We start from the raw sequence: 17,875 nt of genomic DNA, 5'->3' as shown, positions 1-17,875 counted from the left end.
GCTGTCTCTGACTCCATTGACTGCCTTTCCCCTGGCTAGACTGCCTTTTCTTGCCTTACTGAGAAAGGATGCATTCAGTCCTGATGAGACTTGATATGCCAGGGTAGATTGGTACCCAGGGCTGGGTCTCCTGTTCTCTAAGGAGGGTCTCTAAGGAGAAAGGGAGAAGTGAATGGGAGAAAGAGTGTCGGAGGTTGGGACTGGGAGGAAAGGAGGAAGGGGGAATGTAATTGGACTGTAAAACAAATAAACAGATTAATAAAAAAATTAAAAATGGGTAGGTTATTATGATATCTAGGGCCTTTGTGAGTTATGACACACAACAATAAAATGGGTCTGTAACACACAGCAATGACATGTACAAATGTACGTGTAGCACTTAAGTTTTGTAGGAAATACACCTTATATAAATAGTATTCCAGGGTTCCTCCATTTATGTCTGGAAGGAAGAAAAGGGCAGCGTAGGAAACTCAGGCCAACAAACCTGTTATGTTAGCTGTTGGCACAACAGTTATCTGCCTTCCTAGGAGTGTGAGCTGTTGGCCTTTTCATTTACATGTGTCTGCTGTTTTGATGAGATGGCATTACAGAGGGAATAGCACCTGATTCTCTTTCCAGGGTCCCTAGTCCAAACTCCTCTCAGCAAACCTTCCAGTAGCATCTAGCCCATGGCTAAGGAAACCTCTATCTCCATCAACATGGTTCTGTTTTGTGCAGAAACACTTCCTTTTGTTCAGAAGACCTTTTCATAAGGTAAAATCAGCATTAGTCAAATTGAAAGTGTTCTTGGCCAAGTGACACAAAGGAATGATGTCAGTAGCTCTCCTGCACATACTGGAGATTGTCTCAGTTTCTTTTTCATTGATGTCTCTAGAGTTTATGCTCCAAATATTGGACACTTTTGAAACTCCAGGCAAATTAAGTGGGCCTGAAACTGTCACTGTCATGAGCCTGTTCTCTGGAGTCAGCATGCATGGCATTAAGTCTAATCTCCACCCTTAACCAACTATATCACCTTGGACAGGTCCACTGTGCTCTCTGACTATAGTCTTACCAACTAAGGTTATAGGAAACTGAAAACTAGCTGTGTCCTTGGAAGACAGCCCAGCACTTGTTGGGGCACCAGAATTGTTGAAATTCACTATAAGAAACCAAGGTATGCATTTTACAAAACACATATGCCAGTGACCCACTGCCCTGCAACTACAACTGGACTAACGGGAAAGCCTGGTGCCTACATTGGAAGTAGCAAACTCCAGAAGGACGATCAGGAGCATCTAGGCATGGAACCCTTTGCTAAAACTTGGGGCTGTGTTCCATCCTCAATTCAAAGGTTACCTAGACTCATGTCCAAGTGGAACGTGAAGGATGCTTTGGATACGCCCAGTTCCTGAAGCCTGTGCTTGAGTGAGAAGCACCAGTGTCATTCAGGAACTTGGAAGAAATGCAAAACGCTGAGCCTCTCCTAATTCGTGGCTCAGGAAGACTGAGATCCATTGCCTAGTACTTAAGCACACCTTAGATGACTGTGATACCAGAGGGAGTTTGCCATCATTGCTTTGAAAGAAGACCTGGCTCAGTGGATTAGTGAGACTGTTTCAGGCAAACAACCAACTAAAACAAACACACAAACAAAACCACCTGGTCATCACTGATAAATTCCTGCAGTTTGGCTAAATGAATGCTAACTGTTTCCCCCATTAATAGTTACATGATTCCTTCAAGGTTCAAGATGCTGTCCCAGTTTGTCCCAGTGAAATGGTCCCTGTTGTATAGGTGGCTGACTGACTAGCTTATGGCAAATTTCCTAGGATCCAGAAGTGGCAGAATTGGAATTAAAATCCAGAAGCTGCTTTAGGATCAAGACTTTGCCCTAGTGACACTTTAGTTCAGATTCTGAATCTCTCAAAATGCTATGTGTTCTGTCACAAAACCAGAGGATTGAGTAAACTTGAAGCAAGTTCCTTTTTATTAACTCAGACATTTCCCCCACTGCAGGAAGTGAGAAAGAATGGGGAAAGAATTATCTGCAGCCTAGGATTTATGGGAGATCTAGCCGATTGCCATTAACAACTTTCTGGTGCCATCCACGAGGCTGAGCCTCTGTTCTCATGGTTGCTTCTCTCCTGAGCTCTTGCTTTCCCTGTCAGGTTCTCTTCTGTGCTGGGAGGGTAACATCCAAGGGTGGGCTCGCTGTGGTGGGTTGAAGGAATGAGAACTTTCCTTGAGACGGAGAGGATTATATGCTTTTATTCCACAATCTAGGCCTCCATGCAACTCCTGGCATAAAGTTTCTTAACACTAGGACTATGGTGATACTAGATTTATTAAGTCTTTGCTATGGAGCTGATCTGGGCATTGTAAGATGTTTGGTATAAGGTTCTCTGGTACATGACTAAGAATTTTCTGATCTAGATACCTGGCAAGTGGGGCTGGGAGGGTTCACCTTGGACAGTGTAATAATCTCATCTCATTTTACAAGGCTGCTGAGTTCAGCTACCACGCTGTGGCTCTGCTTAGTGTGAGGCGCTTCCTACCAACACATTTCTCTAGGACCTCCTATTTAACCGGCCAATACTAGCCATAACTATTAAAATGCTCCTGTTTTCAGGCATTTGCAGTATGTCCAACCCACTTTTCCTACGATGTTAGATATTCTCAACATTTGCTAAGACATGGTCATCATTATCTGGGGTCACATGTATCAGCCTACATCTTCCATAGGACATTGTCTTGAATTTTCAGCACCTGTTGGACTCTGCATGGAGGAAGTAGATAAGATAGAAAGCTCTTTTCTCTCTCACTCTCCAGACTGAACTGCTACCTCCTGCTTCTGTGACTACAGATGATATTAAGACACTAAATTGTGGCTATTTTTATAATTACCAAAGTCTTTGAAATGCCAGGCAGGCGTTATTATTCCTCTGAATGTAGCATTTATTTTCTGAATAACAAGAAAAACACCAAAATTTTCGGCATTATGGAAGTGATAGAATTTGATTGGCCATGTTGACTGGCAGGAAATAAAAAATATGTTTCAGGACAGAGGGCTGTGATTCATCCAAGACCTGTTGCCATATTGGTTTTGAACTAGTATAAGGGAGATATCGGTAGGGAGCAATAACTTGCGTGCTCAAAATGAAAAACATATTTTATGTCAAATGCTGCACCGTGGAAAGAGTCTCCATCTTGGGTGATCTCCCATAAAGCCCACTATTGGCTGGTGAATATGAAACTATGAATCATTAGAATAAAACAGAGGTTCAGCCTGTTACTGAGCATAGGTGAATTAAGATAGCCACCGCATAATACAGACAACACTCGCTTGAGAGAAGAAGCACAGAGGATGCATGTAAGAAAAATTACACAGCTGCCCTTCACAGCTGCTAAATTCTCCATGCCAGGGGTGAAATATTGAAAATGTGGCAGTAGAGATGATTGAAGCTTCAACTCTGAGAGGTACATGGAAAATCAGAGCAGCTGCTGCTCCAAAGGGCAGTCATCTGTTTGAGGTGCCACTGGTTCTCATAGAAACAACCACAACAGGACTAGGGAATTCATTCACTTTCAAACAATGAATGGTGGTTCACGAACAATGTTGAAGTCCTAGTTTTTTTTTATAGCTTAAATGAAAATTAATTCAAAACAATTATTTTCTCTATAAAGGGATATCTGGGATAGTGTTTACAGAGTGTATCCCAGATTTTCTTTTTGTCTGCTCTTACTTTACTCACTTCCAGAAATTTTTTTCTTTCATCAAAAGCAACAATTCTGAAGGGGAGTTAAGAATGGGAATTTGATATAATTCTTTTTGTTGTTGTTATTGTTGTTGTTGCTGCTGCTGCTGATGATGATGACAATGATGATGCTTAAATCTTGAATCCACGAGAGTGGAAAGGAATATTGGAGATTACTCATCATCTGAGACACTGGAACTTCCCCCAGGAAGACTGGGAAGACAGTTTCCATACCCCAAACCACAAAGGCCTATGAGAATAAAAATGTCAAGAGCAGACCTTAGACAACTGTGCAAGTGAAGGAAGCCAGCATGGACCATGGCATGTGGAGGTATTTGAAGATTAAGGATAGAGGATCTTGTTTAAATTCATGATTCAATAAGAAAAGAAGGATCTTTTATGAATCACATCTTGAGAGCCAAAGTAATTCTCTGGAGAAGTTTAGTAAGTACTTAACTTTCATACATTCTAATCAGAGATCTTGGCTACATCAGATACCTGCTGCTCTACACAAAGCCACACAGAGCATTAACACAGTCCGTGTTCAGCTCTGAAAGCTTACATGACTGATGGTCACAAATATATAGAGGGCTGTGGGCCAGTGACCAGCCTGGCTTTCTGGAAGTTAGGTGAAGCTCCTACCGTCCCTTTCAGGGTCTAGGGATTCAAATCTCCTCAGCTGGGAACCAGGGTATCTTCCACTGCCCCACAATGGAAGTCATGCTTCCAATAGGTTCTAAGAGGATTTATTTTCTTCCTTTTGTTATGGTTGCTATTGAAGTATTGGTATCACCATTGTTCTGTCAATGTTTGTAATGATCCCACGATGTAAATGTCCTTGTTTTCCAAAGAGTCAAAAGCACAGAGACTGTTTAAGGCAACATCACTAAACTCTGAGAGCCAGTGAGTAGTCAATTGGGTTTTAAAGCAATCTGGTTCTGCATGCATACTTTATACAACACTATAATCAGTTTTCCCCAAGGGTAGGCTCTCTGTGGGTTCAAACTCAAAGATTAATTGACTCACTCATTTTCTTCCTAATCTATAATCACCACTTTCTAAGAAAAAATAATGAGGAGAAGGAAATAAAATGAAGGACAACAGGATGAAGCATGTTCTAAGAACCAAGATTAAAGACGGAATGGAAAATGCTTCCTTCCATGGGTAAGGAGTCTCTACTTGGAGCCTTTACAAATGATGAAGTGACAGGAATTCTTGCCTAAGGGCAGCTGTCTGTCAAGAAAGGTAAGAAACACACCAACGCCTCATTCTGCTTGGCCAGCCATGTTTCCCAGAAATCTTTGTGGTAAAGTTGCTTTTTGTTTAAATCACAAAAAAGGGGGGAGACTATGTAAGCTGCTCTTCTCCTCAGTTATGAAGATTCATAGAGTGTATTTAAAGCAGGCCTGGGAGGATCATGCCTCCCATAGAAGGCATGAAGAGCTGGTGTTCTCATGAAGGTCACCTTCATGCTAAGTCTCAACATTGCTCACATTTCTGAAGCTTAGAAATGTGTTCCAAAATGTCAGAAGCTATAAAGTTAAAGAAATAAGACATTGGAAGGAAATGGGGGGAAAATCTCTTCAGACAGACCATAAATAAGTAACAACTTTGTCCTTGGAGATCAGGGGCCATGCGCAAGGGTGTTTCCTAGCTCTCTGAGCTAAGGCAGGTCTGGGAAAAGATCAATTCACGTTGGCAAATAAATGATAAGGAATAAATAGTACTTGGAGTTTCATTTTTAATCACAATCCTGTTTATTGAATAAGTGGAATAAGTAAGCATCTTCGCAGGTTTAGCTTTGCTTTGCAGAAGATCTCCAACACAGAACAAGGATGACACCACCACTGTTGAATCAGGTATGGGAGCTGAACAACCTGGGACTCCACATGGCTTGAACCAGACAGATTGCTTTTCTAACAATGCATCTAGTAACCCAGGATCCCCACCTTCATTGATCTGCATGTATACCTGCTTCAAACAATGAAGTGAGTTGCTCCTTGGTGGTCACATAGCAATACTCACTTCTATTTGAACATGTTTTAAGACATAACAAGAAATGAGGAAGGCAGAAACATTGGCCATTTACCCCCAATTGGTTTGGGATTCACAGAAATTATGATAAATGTATCCTCCAAGTGAACTTTTAGATAAAGTCTTCTATATACTATCTTATGCTTTGTAAAATTGGGCATGCATATTATTAAAATCAGATGCATTGTGGGAAAGGACATTCACACTAAACAAGGGCATACAACATCACTCAAGCCTATCAAACAAAACAGAAATACCCTACTCCTAGCAACAAACTCTTTCCTCTGGGCCCCATAAAAAAATAACACTCAAACAATAACTGGGGCTCTTGGACATTGTAACTCCAGCAGGCTACTGCTCCTTTGCAGTGTATCCTCTAATGTCTATAAATAAAAATGTTTTTCCATCTGTGTCGACTTTTTCAATTATCTTAGTACATTGCCCTGAACCTGGAAACACTTATTGCCAACATGCCCATCAGAAGCACTCTCCCATGGACACCAAGGAAGCTGTACACCGTACAGTATTCCTTGATGCAGTACAAATAAATCCAAACACACATTATAAAGCATTGAGAGGAGAACTGGGGAGATATATAAGTGGTTAAAAGCAATTGCTGCTCTTCCAGAGGACCCAGGTCTAACTAGCAACACCTACAAGAGGTTCATAGCAATCTGCAACTCCATTTCCAGACATTTCTATGACCAGGCAGTGTACACACATGGTGCACAGACATTCATGCAGGCAAATCACTAACACACATAAAATAAAAAAGTGTTACACATTAAAAAAAAGGACTCTGAGTGTTTCATCATGTTGACAAAAGCTGGTATCTAACACGGGCTCTTGAAATCTCGGCATCCACCACCCTCTTCATGTTTATTGCCACTTTCTTCTATCAATTTTATATCTGGGTCCCATAATACCATTTTGCATTATTTTTGCATAATTACATTATATTTTCTTTACAATCATTTATATTCTTAACTGAAAAAAGTTGAATGTAAGACTTGATAGCTCTTATGTAAATGAAGAAGGAATTTGCCTTCATAAAGTACAGGGCATGAAAGGACAAAATCATCTCAGTGAATCAGCAGATACTATTACCTGGCAAATGCTCTTATGTTTAGACAGGCACTATCTTTCCATGAAAGATATTAAGAAAAACTAGTACTGAAACAAACAAATATTTTTCTGGAAGAGATGCAGTGCTGGAAGAAAATGACTTTCTCATTATGTCAGTTCAATGCTATTCAAGAGTCTATTATTGGATTAGTCCATTGTTGTAAAGTTTCCCTATCTCATCTCTCTCACACACAGATGAAGTCTGTCTACAGAAATATGTGTGCATATATATGTCAAATGAATCAAGCTAGGGCAATCAGTGTGTGGTATACCTGTTATAGAGATGGTTACAAGCAAATGATTTACTTACCATGTTCATCAAGTAAAATATTGTCTGGTTTCATATCCCTGGGGGAGGAAACAAGGAAAAGATAAAGTTATTTATAAAAAGATAAACAGAACCAAATGAATATAATAAAAGCAAAATGCTCAATAGATTCCATTTCAGGTTGAAATACTGTTTGAGCATTGTCTCCCATTATCACAGAATCTATGAGTTAACATTAACTGTGGCAGTTAGGAAACTACGGATTCAGCCGTGGTCACACATCAATAAGTAGAAGAACTGGGCTCTGAACCTGGGCTTCTCTCATTCATAAAGATTCTTAATTGCTATAGCATGAAAGTATTGGTCCACAGGGATTTACGAAACATTTACATCAACATAAAGAAGCATGAATAATATTAGTCATTATCTTCCTGTGAAATCCCAGCTACTTGCTTAATTATTGCACTAGGGGTACTAAAAAAGACCAATCATCAATGTGTTAGTGTTTAACATGATGATTACTTAATATGCATTTACATTGTGCATTGGAAATTTGCTAAGATGGTCAATTTCTGACATGCTCAACTCAAAGGTAATTGCATGAGAAGGTAATGGTAGTTTGCTTGATAGTAATACTCATTTCATTATGTACATTTATTTCAATTTCAATTCATTTCCACATGTTTATTTATCAAAGCCTCTTATTGTGTACCTTTAAATAAATTAATTAATATAAAATTTTTAAATTTTCTTTGTTTTTAGAAACAAAATATAAAAAAGAAACACAGGAAAGGTAAGGCAAAACCACTCTCTTCCAATAAAAGGTGTTTGCTGATAACAAATATGAAGACGGATGGCCAGCAGTGTGTTAGATATTCTCATAATTACCCCAGCAGTCCTCCCAGTCAGTGACTAGCACAATAATTTATAAGAACCCACAATTCTCTATGTTGAGATTTTTCACTACCCTTCCCTAATGTGCCATTAAAATGCTTCAGTCTAGGTTCACAAAAGCCATTAGGAAAGAAATTCAGAAACAGGCTTGGGAACACATTATCAGCTTGGTCAAGTGGTTTTTATGTTGTCAGCATAAAAAGTGACCCTAGTTTTTGACAAATCAAGGCTGGACATCTTTTCTTGTCAAAATTAATAAGCTTAGGAAAAGTTACTTATAAATAGACTTCATGACATGCCATATCCAGCATTCAGGCTTAATGTGTAAAATCTGAAATTTCCTTATACACCTTAGCCTGCTAAATTCATTCTAGGTCATAGAGGGATCACCTTTCTCTGTGGCAGGATTTTCTATACTACAGGGTACAATTTCCTCAAAAGATGGTAGAGTTGGACTTCAAATTGTAGGTTTCTGTTTCTAAGCACTCTTTTAATATTGGAAACCTGCCTCCAAACCCTTTGTGTGAAGAATTGTCAAGTCCAAACTCATGCATGTCATAGAAGCCATTGCATTATCTGGTTCTCTGTTCCAGCCATGTACACACATGTAGGATGCCCTAACACATTCCCTGCCAACTCTTGCCTGCTCACTACTGCATTTGTTGCTCTTTGGCCTGAATCAGACCCTTTCTGCACCTCACTGAGACATGGCAGATTCACCCTGGGAATCAGAGATTTCACGTTCTGTAAAAAACCTTCAGTGACTTTCCAATGATAGACCAAATATTTGTATGTGGCTTTGACTCCCCTGTAATATGTGCCACACTTACGTGCAACTCCTCATCACACGTAGGCTCAAGACCTCCTTGATGCCTGAGATGGTTTCTTGGATATCACACAGAGTCATAATCTGTGGTGGTCACTACAGGAGACTCGGGGAAATTTTAGCCCCCTGGAACATGGACCCAACAATGTAGGCCACATGCTACTGTATACCATGAAATCTTTGTGTAGTGGCAAGCCTGAGGTAAACCAGGCATCAGGCACTTTCCACCATTTTCAGATTGTTTCCAGTTGACATCAGTGTTTTCCAGGAAAGCAAGAGGCCCAGGAAGGAAAACTTATTGAGTGTAGCAAGACCAATATCAATGTCTCTTTGTCTGAATTTATTAGGGTTTGTGTCAGAAATGAATCTCCACAGATTTCACATTTTGCGAATTTACTATTAAGTCTTTGAGTATCCCAGTTGATTCTCTTTGAACTTTCTCACTTTTTTTTGTCCACTAATTTCCCAGAACCTATCTTGAAACTTAGAAAATAATAGAGAAGAATCAGAGTGATGAACAATTGGCTGAATGTACATCTTTACTTTAATTTTATGTTTATTTCCTCTCTAGGTATATACCCAGAGTGAGCCACTGTGCTCAGATAACAGGGAGAAAACGAAATCTTGTTCCCCCAGGAAGGATGTAAAAAGATGCGAAGGAACTGGACCAGAAAGGTACAGAACAGTAAAGGGGCATGTTTATCACAACATCAAAGGAAGACTGTGAGGAAATCTAATAAAATGTGGAATTTTAAGCATTAAAATGAATTATATAAGCTTAGAATCTAACTACACAGTTTTTCAAACTCTAATGAGTTAACTTCTAAGTCAGCACAGGGAAAATTGCAGTATGATAAAATGGCTTATTCGCGTGCATGAGAAGAAAGAAACTTGGAGAGTTATATTAAAATTCTGGCTAGAACAAGTGGAGTTTTCCAGTTCTGAATTTTAACTCTATTTCATTTCTCAGGCAACACTTTGGTACCCTAAACTGAGTCAGAATAAGAAGTCACTTTTCCTAAGATGATTGTCTCACTGTAGCTGTCTGCTTTAGTGCTTTAACTTAGTTGTTAACAGACCTGGATATGTTTGAGGTTCCCTTCAGAAGCTTGGAGCACTGAGGATACTGCCACAGTTCAGACTTAAGCCATCAGACTCTGTGTCTGTGCAGAATAATCTGGGTCCTTTCAGTCATTCTGAAGAACCGCCATATTTAAAAGGCTCATTAAAAAAAAAACACCCCAACCCAACAGCCATCAATGGGCACCATGGAAATATGAAGGAAACTTGCACACTATTGAGAGAGAACTTACGTGAGTCTGACCACTGTAGAAATCAGCAGTGAGGTAATTCAAAAGACTTGAGACTAAAATGATAGTTATGCTCACCTGAAGGAACCCTACACAACTCACAATAGGATGAAAATAATATTGAGTGTTTACTTCCAACTAAGCATCAGTGTGCCAGAAAATGCAGTGACTCTTGCCTACTCTGAGGTCTCCACATTTCAACCATTCCTCAAGTCCTTCACACCCTTGTGTCTTGCTACCTCTCAACAGGTGACTATAGCTTGTCACTTCACTTCACTTCTGAACCCACCTGTCTTTTGATTTACCATTGTCTTCCCTTTGGCTATGGCATATCAGCTCTTCTGTGGGAGTTGGACTCCTGTCTTCTTGCCTTTTATGCTTTGCCCTGGGAAATGTCCTTGCATTTCAAGCTAACTCCTTCTACCCTATAGAAATATGTTACAAACCACCCACCTCCCATTTTTTTGATGACACTTCTGGATTGAATGGTGACAGGTGGAATTGGGAACAGCAGCTGCTACTAACCAGACTTCCATCTCCTCAGGTTCTTGAAATTACTCTTGTCAGGTACATTGATTTCCCTCACTGTGCCAAATGCAATAATCATAGAGTTGCTGTTACACTTCTTGGATTGGGGGATGGGGGGGCTAACCACTCCTTCCCTGATAGCACACTTCATTTTCATGGCTTAGAAAAACTCATAGTTTACTGGGTTTCTTCTATCACAGAGCTCCCTCCTCAGTCTCCTTTGCTAGTACCTCTTGGTCAGATCTCTAGACATTGGGCTTTATGCAGAACTACATCCCACTAAATGACTGCATTTAGTCTTATGATTTTAAATATTATTTACATGCCAAATGATAATGCACGTGACGCAATTTCTAGTCTTTACCCTGGAATTACAGATAAGTACATAAAATTGCTTGTCTGATGATATCATCTGTTTAGGATCCATGGAAAACACAGAATTCTTTGAACAGAACCTTCACTATTTCTCCATAATCCTCACCCACACAACACCAAAGTGATTCCAGAATTCCTTAGCCCAGTAAATCACCCCATAGTTCTCCCATCTCCAGTGAAAAATCTTGAAGCAACTCTTAAGCTTTTTTTTTTGAACTACTAACATCAATTGCTTAGCAACTCCTGATGAGTCTACCTTTAGAACAGAATTGCTGGAAGTAACATGGGAATCTCCCAGAACATAATGTTTGAAACCATGATACAGCAACTTCATTTCTTAGGTGTTTATCCCAAAGCTTGAATAAGAATTTGCACAGGGATTTCTGTGCCCATATCCACAACAGTGTTGTTATTCACAAAAGCTAAAAGGCAAAAGCAACCCAGGTATCTATTAATACATGAATAAAAAATATAGCTTATCTTTCCAATAGAGTACTGTTTTTTAAAAGCAATGGAACTCTTACAGATGCTGTAGGATCAATGAACACACTAATGTCTAGAAGACACTATGTTGAGTGAAACAAACCAGGCATAAAATGGCCATTGTTGCATGATTCAAATTATATGGGATATGTGTATCAGTCCAACGCATATAAACAGAGGACATGAGAGTAGTTCCTGTAAGTTGTGTAGACAGAGAACAAGGGTTTATCAAGTAAGGGTACAGAGCCCCAGTTCAAGTCCAAGGGAAAGTTCTGAATATGTTATGTGGTGTCAACCATGTTCAAGAGTTCACTGTATTTTGTCACTTAAGATGATGCAGCTTCATGTTTTATACATTTAATCCATCGGTAGATAAATTAGTTAACAGAATTAACAATCTGCTACTGAAAAAGCACCTCTCTGCCCACCACTACAGTGCTATTTTTTTCTTTCTTTCTGTTTTCTACTGAAAATCCATTATCTTCTTAGCATCTGGCAAGGAGTATTACAGTCCATGTGCCTTCTTCCCTGCCTGGGCCCCCTGGCTTGCAACCCATAAGGAGTAAGAGTGACAACACTTGTTGATGCTTTGTATATACAGAGAGGCAGATCAAACTCCACCACACGCCAGGTTTGTGCAGCTCCCTGGCCTCTTTATCCCACCTTTCCAGACAGCCCCTTATGCCTCCAGTCCTGATCCCTGCCCACTTCCATGGTTGAAGATAATGGTGCATCTCCCCCATCCCTATTGTAAACGTATCATATTGTGAGTAAAACATCATTACCACCAGTCATTTCACTGATGATGTGGTCATTACTTCTCTCTCTTCTACTAGGATGCAAGTTCTCTGAGAAAAGACATTTTGTGTCTTGTTTAATGCTGAAACAAACTGAGGCTCATAAAAGTGCCCAGAACACAGTAAAGTGTTTAAGTAGACGTTTGTCATAAAAATTATCTGTGAGTCCTGGTACTAAACTTTGTAACACAAAACAGAAATACAAAAGCTCCCAATAGGTCTTTGATGCCAATTACACTGCATTCACTCTCCGCCACCTGCAAAGTAAGTGTCGGAGCATGCATCAGAGAGAGGATCAGCTGAGCTCTGTGCAGTGAGAGGGTGAGAGGACTTTAGACAGGGCCTTTCAATTTGGAGAGTTGTAAAGCACAAGTCTAGGGACATATTTATTTTATGGAATCTGTTGCATTTTGGTTTGACAAAACAAGCAAGCAAGCAAGCAAACAAACAAAAGCTGGATCTTACCGAGGCAGTTGTTTCTACCTTCAAGGACTATAAATAGTAGGGAAGAAACCCAATACTCCCTGTGGCAGGGTCCAAGTGGAACTGATATATCTGCCCTTCTCACTTGAGTGACTTTACAAGATATTAGCAGAGTTTAATAGGCTAATTACATCCCTTCACTGTACCTACCCTGGACTCAAGTTGCTCACCCAGCAATCCCACACAGGGTGTGTGAAAATGGGGAACAAGAAACTCATTGTATACAAATCAATATCTCCAGCATCTCAATTTCTGTCTAGGCAACCGGTTTGGATTGGTTTTTGTTTCTGTTGTATAGCACATCCTCCAGCTTGGTTATCTCCAAGGTATTAAGATGTAGTAATAAATAATAATAATAATAATAATTTAATTGATATGTCTTATAGAATATACACATGTGTATATTATATAAGATTTAGAGAGTCACACAAAAGCTAGTGATCCCCAAATTATACCTATATTAAAAGCATAAGATAGTAGGATGAGAGCCGAACTTATAAACACACTACATGTTGAAACAGGAAGCAGGGTACAAAGTTTCCTGGAGCAGACTGTGCCCAGACACTCTGCTCTAAGGTTTCACTTAGTAAACTTTACTTCTAATCCTAGCTCTCTTCCTTGCTTCATACATACTCTCAGTCCTGTAATTTAAGCTAAGACACCTGCCCCTTCATTATCTGCACAAATGCTCTGATCTCTGTAACAAAGCTGGGGTAAGTAATAAAGTCTACACTGCCTGGCAAGTGTCTGCCCTTAATCTTTGTCTGATCAACTGTTGCATCTGCTCATCTCCAGTATCTCTTATTGTTTGCTCCAGGGAAGATGAGTTACAAAAACCATTTGCAGAGGTTTGGATGAGGGAATTGTGGGCTCTTAGTAAGTACCACAGCAAATATTTCCAATGTTGAGTAAATGTGTTGAACATATTTAATATTCCTTTTAGGTATAAATGACTATTTGAGGCTCACAATACTTTGTAGTTTTCATCCCAGCATTCCAACAAACACATTGCTGATAGGCTAAGAGAACATATCTATTTGTTGCAAGGATCCATGCAAGTGCCATTCTGCATGCCTTAAACAACTTGAATTTCTTTTCCCATCAGGTTACCCATCCTCCAAAACCTTCCCTTTCTTACATGGCTTATTCTATAGTCTGAATGTCCAATTCAGCAGACTATTCTGCTCGATTGTTCCTAACAATTTAACTTACATACCCTCATAGCAAACAAAACCTACATCATTAGCCACCTATTCTAGAAACTCTGCTTCTCCAACTCCCCACCACCTAGGCTATCTTCACCCAAGAAAGATTTGTTTCTTCAGTAGAGTGGCAAGAGGGCAGGAGGGAGCAGATGCTGAAGGACCCTCTGTGGAAAACACATTAAACTTCAGTAGAGATTGTTTGGAAAATTAGCGGAAGCATTAAGTTCAAGGAAAAGAGAAGAGTCTCTTCACAGTCTCACATTTCCAGTGACAGTGAGAATCAAGATGAAAGCTTAGGCTGTGTCACAGCTGTCACAAAGGCTTGAAAGGGCCTGGCTAGCAGATACATTTAAGTGAGGAATAGGACAGAGAGGCCAGCCTGACCTCCAAAGTCTGCACACTGATCTTGTGTGATTCACCTAGTCTTGCTCTAAAGGATACCCCCCTCCAACACCAACAGTTAGTTTTTGTTCCTGACTCATCCCCTAATTAAATCAGCAAAGCAGATTGCCAGTCAATAATCTATGGATGTTCTCACAATCACCCAGTCTGTAAATCGAAGAAGAGGGACTTATATCATACTCCCCCACCCCCAATTACTACCTTAACTATTTTAAGAAGGATGATAGAGAGGCTCCCTCAAGATCAACTGAATTGGTAGTTTCTGCCTATGTTAGTAAGGAATCTTCCATAGGCAATGAGGGTCATGATTAATTAGCAGTTTCTGACATGAACACAGAAGGGATATGTGGGGACAATCACCAAAACTTTCTGGAGCTGTTCTACCTTCCAAGCAATGATGCCATTTCCAACTGTTGTCCTTACTGTCTCTGCCAGGGCAGCTGTATAAGAAACATCTGATAAAAGAGTATCTTTAATGCTTCAGAACAGCTCTGAGCTCTAGCTGTCATCTCATTTAGATAGGTGAAAAGTGGGCTGCTCAAAGAACGGCATTGCTGATCCAATATTTGCAGAAGAGACTGGATAGAGCTTGAGCCATCTCTACACACTGAAGCAAATCTGATTTACATTTGGGATCTTCATTTCTTACTTCCCCTAAGTGAGAGAGGGGTGGGATTTCACTCAAGTTGGCCTACAATAAGTATATTGTCAAAATTTTGGTCATATTTTCCTACTGTGCATTTGGAAGTCATACACATATTACCCTTTAAGAGGCATTGCTAAAGATCAGATGTCTGAATTCAGTTTAAGATATGTTGATCTTGAAAAGGGATTGCCTAGTGAAAAGCTAGCTGCCCTTAGCTTCAGTTCTCCATGTCACAGTGTGGTTTCTCCCACTCTGTGCATGCCTGCCTTTGTGGTGCCATCTGCCACGAGATATCTGCCCAGCCACAGGAGCCTTGCAGTGCTATGGTGCTCAGCCTTTCAGTCCCTAAGAGTTTAAAACAAATAAAACCCATTTCTTTATAAGTACCCAGCTACAAATATTTTATTTTAGCAATGAAAACTAGACCTACATATACATCTAAGACTATTTTTTTAAAAAATGTTTTCAATTTCTTACTGTATAGAAAAAAATCTGTTCTCCTTGAAGATGAGATGTATCCATCTTGATGACACAGGTCCCCAGCAGTGGGGATCATAGACACCCCAGCTTGAGGCATATGTCAGCACACAATGATGCCAATGATGAGACTTTTAAGAATTACAATCTCTGAAATTAATACTTGCCCAGGGAAGATTGTCCTGTAGGGCTTACCCCAGGGCAACACCCTACTTGTTACCATTATCACCTTCAATTCAGATTCACTCTGGTGGAAACCCATAAATGTCAGCCAACAGACCATCAGGGGCCTGGCCAACTCACATAGCCACTGAGACCACAGTGGACTTTCAACTCCATAGGGTTAAAGTAAAGAAATGCTTCCGGCCTGGGTGAGTGGAATGTGCCTAGAAGTAAGAGGGAATGAAGGGAACGAGGCCCATTAATAATAGAGGAACCAGTATAAAACAATTGGGTGCTGGAGAAGACAATTCAGTTAGAAAGAAAAAGTAATTTGCCGTACTGCAACTCCAGAACCGAAGACACCCTTCTCCAGCAGAAGGAAGAATAAACTTGTAGTTGGAAAATGAAGCAAATTAACTCTCCAGATGCCAAGAGAATTAAGAAGACGACAAAGCTAGGAAAAACATCTGTCTTTCCAGAGCAGACTGACCACCAGCCTGGGGATGACAGGATTTGTATATCAAGCACATGCCTTGTTTGGGAAACAAGTCACAGAATACAGCCAGCTGGTCCATGCCCTAAGCTGTTTTGTTTTACTGTCCTATAAAGCATACAAGGTTATAATGAAATGTCTGTATCAATTATGTATCATTTGCCTGAAATCATGCTAAATGTTTTACGCATATTATTTCAATTACTTCCTCCCTCACTCCACCAAATACCTGATGGTAAACAGCATTATCATTTTGACCTTTAAAGACAGTGAGGTCCCATCAGTAATGAAGGGTGGAATAGAGCCACGCTTAGAACACTGGCTGTGGAAATCCAGACTCCTGTCTTGAGTGGATACAGTGTTAGAACTGCAGACAGGTAAATGGTGGGGTCACAGAAGGAGAGAACCAGGCATCAGAACAATGCTGGTGCAGTAGATAGAAGTGCCTGTAGAATAGTGAGCATCAGAGGCCAAGGACAGCTGTCTGGGCAGATGCTGCAACAAAGAGAACACTGATGTGATATCGCTTATAAAACTGCAGCTCAGGCTGGCCGGTCAGGTCCTGCATTAACTGCTGCCTTGGTTTGTTTGTTTGTTTGTTTGTTGCATGTTTTTAATGCAACTGACAATGCAATTACCTCTCTGGCTTATCCAGGGAGTGTGAGGATGCACATAGCAGCTTCATGGCTGCCAGCTGCGATGTGCTCTGCAACGAGCTGGGTTTTGTGCTCCGCTTTTGATCACTGACCTGGAAGGTTGATCTCTGACCATAGTAGAGAAAGGAAGACATCTTTGTGGTTTGCCTGGTGCATTTATTTTATGCTCAGGCATGATGTCATGGTTGCAGGGTTGTCTTAGAGAATGGTGGCTGTGTCTTTACCAGTGACAGATCTGGACCACTCTTTCCCCCCACTTCCTAGATAAAACCTCTCAGTCTGTGCATTATTTTCTAGCAAGACCCAATTCTAAGGCATGTAATGATTACTCAGAACTCACCAAAGCACCCAACACAGCAGCTCCAAACCCTCCTGAAGCCCTTTGTCACACTTTCTGAGATTCCCAATCCCCAGCATCTGCAGCCTTTTCTTTTGGAACAAATACCAACAAACACAGTGAAATTTAGACTACAGGTGAGACTGATGTGTCCTGCTGATCTGAGCAGGTAAGAGAATCAGTTAGAAACAGGGAGGAAAGATGTGCCCAGGATCTTGTGCTAACCCCACACAGTCTAAAACAACACAACTCCCTAGTCCATCTTGCCATTCTATCCTAGTAGCAATTCAATTGCTGGTTTCTGATCTCAGAATGTTTACTCCAGTATTAGATATCACTTATAGCTCCAGGATAGAAAGAAGCTGATTCCAGCAGCACTAACTGGCTTTCTCTTCTTTTATTAGGGACACCTAATAAGGGAAGATGTTGGGAACATAATCATTGTGACTGTCCCAGACCAAGCATTGAATACTCACCTGGTTCCTTGCTGCCAATTGGAATTATCTTACCAAGGAAGAAGGGAGATGTTTCTATATAACCAGGCAGTTTGAAATGCCACTGACAACAAATGGCCTGGGAGTTAACACAACAGCAGCCTGGTTATAGTTGATCTACAAATTAGTAACTCTCCCTTTGT

General features: G+C 40.4%; 1 protein-coding gene across 6 annotated transcripts in view; it reads right to left on the bottom strand.

The window, feature by feature from the left end:
• Positions 1-17,875, bottom strand: part of Stk32a (serine/threonine kinase 32A) — a 181,149-nt gene that overhangs the window by 91,463 nt on the left and 71,811 nt on the right. For all 6 annotated transcript variants that reach the window (XM_087593221.1, XM_087593224.1, XM_087593220.1 and 3 more), the window contains one exon: positions 7,207-7,244. In XM_087593221.1, the coding sequence (XP_087449347.1) occupies positions 7,207-7,244 (38 nt within the window). The remainder of the gene's footprint in view (positions 1-7,206; positions 7,245-17,875) is intronic.

This window comes from Rattus norvegicus, chromosome 18, assembly GCF_021556685.1.
Source record: "Rattus norvegicus strain SHRSP/BbbUtx chromosome 18, alternate assembly SHRSP_T2T, whole genome shotgun sequence".
Classification (NCBI taxonomy): Eukaryota; Metazoa; Chordata; class Mammalia; order Rodentia; family Muridae; genus Rattus; species Rattus norvegicus.
This window is presented reverse-complemented; position numbering and strand designations above follow the sequence as displayed.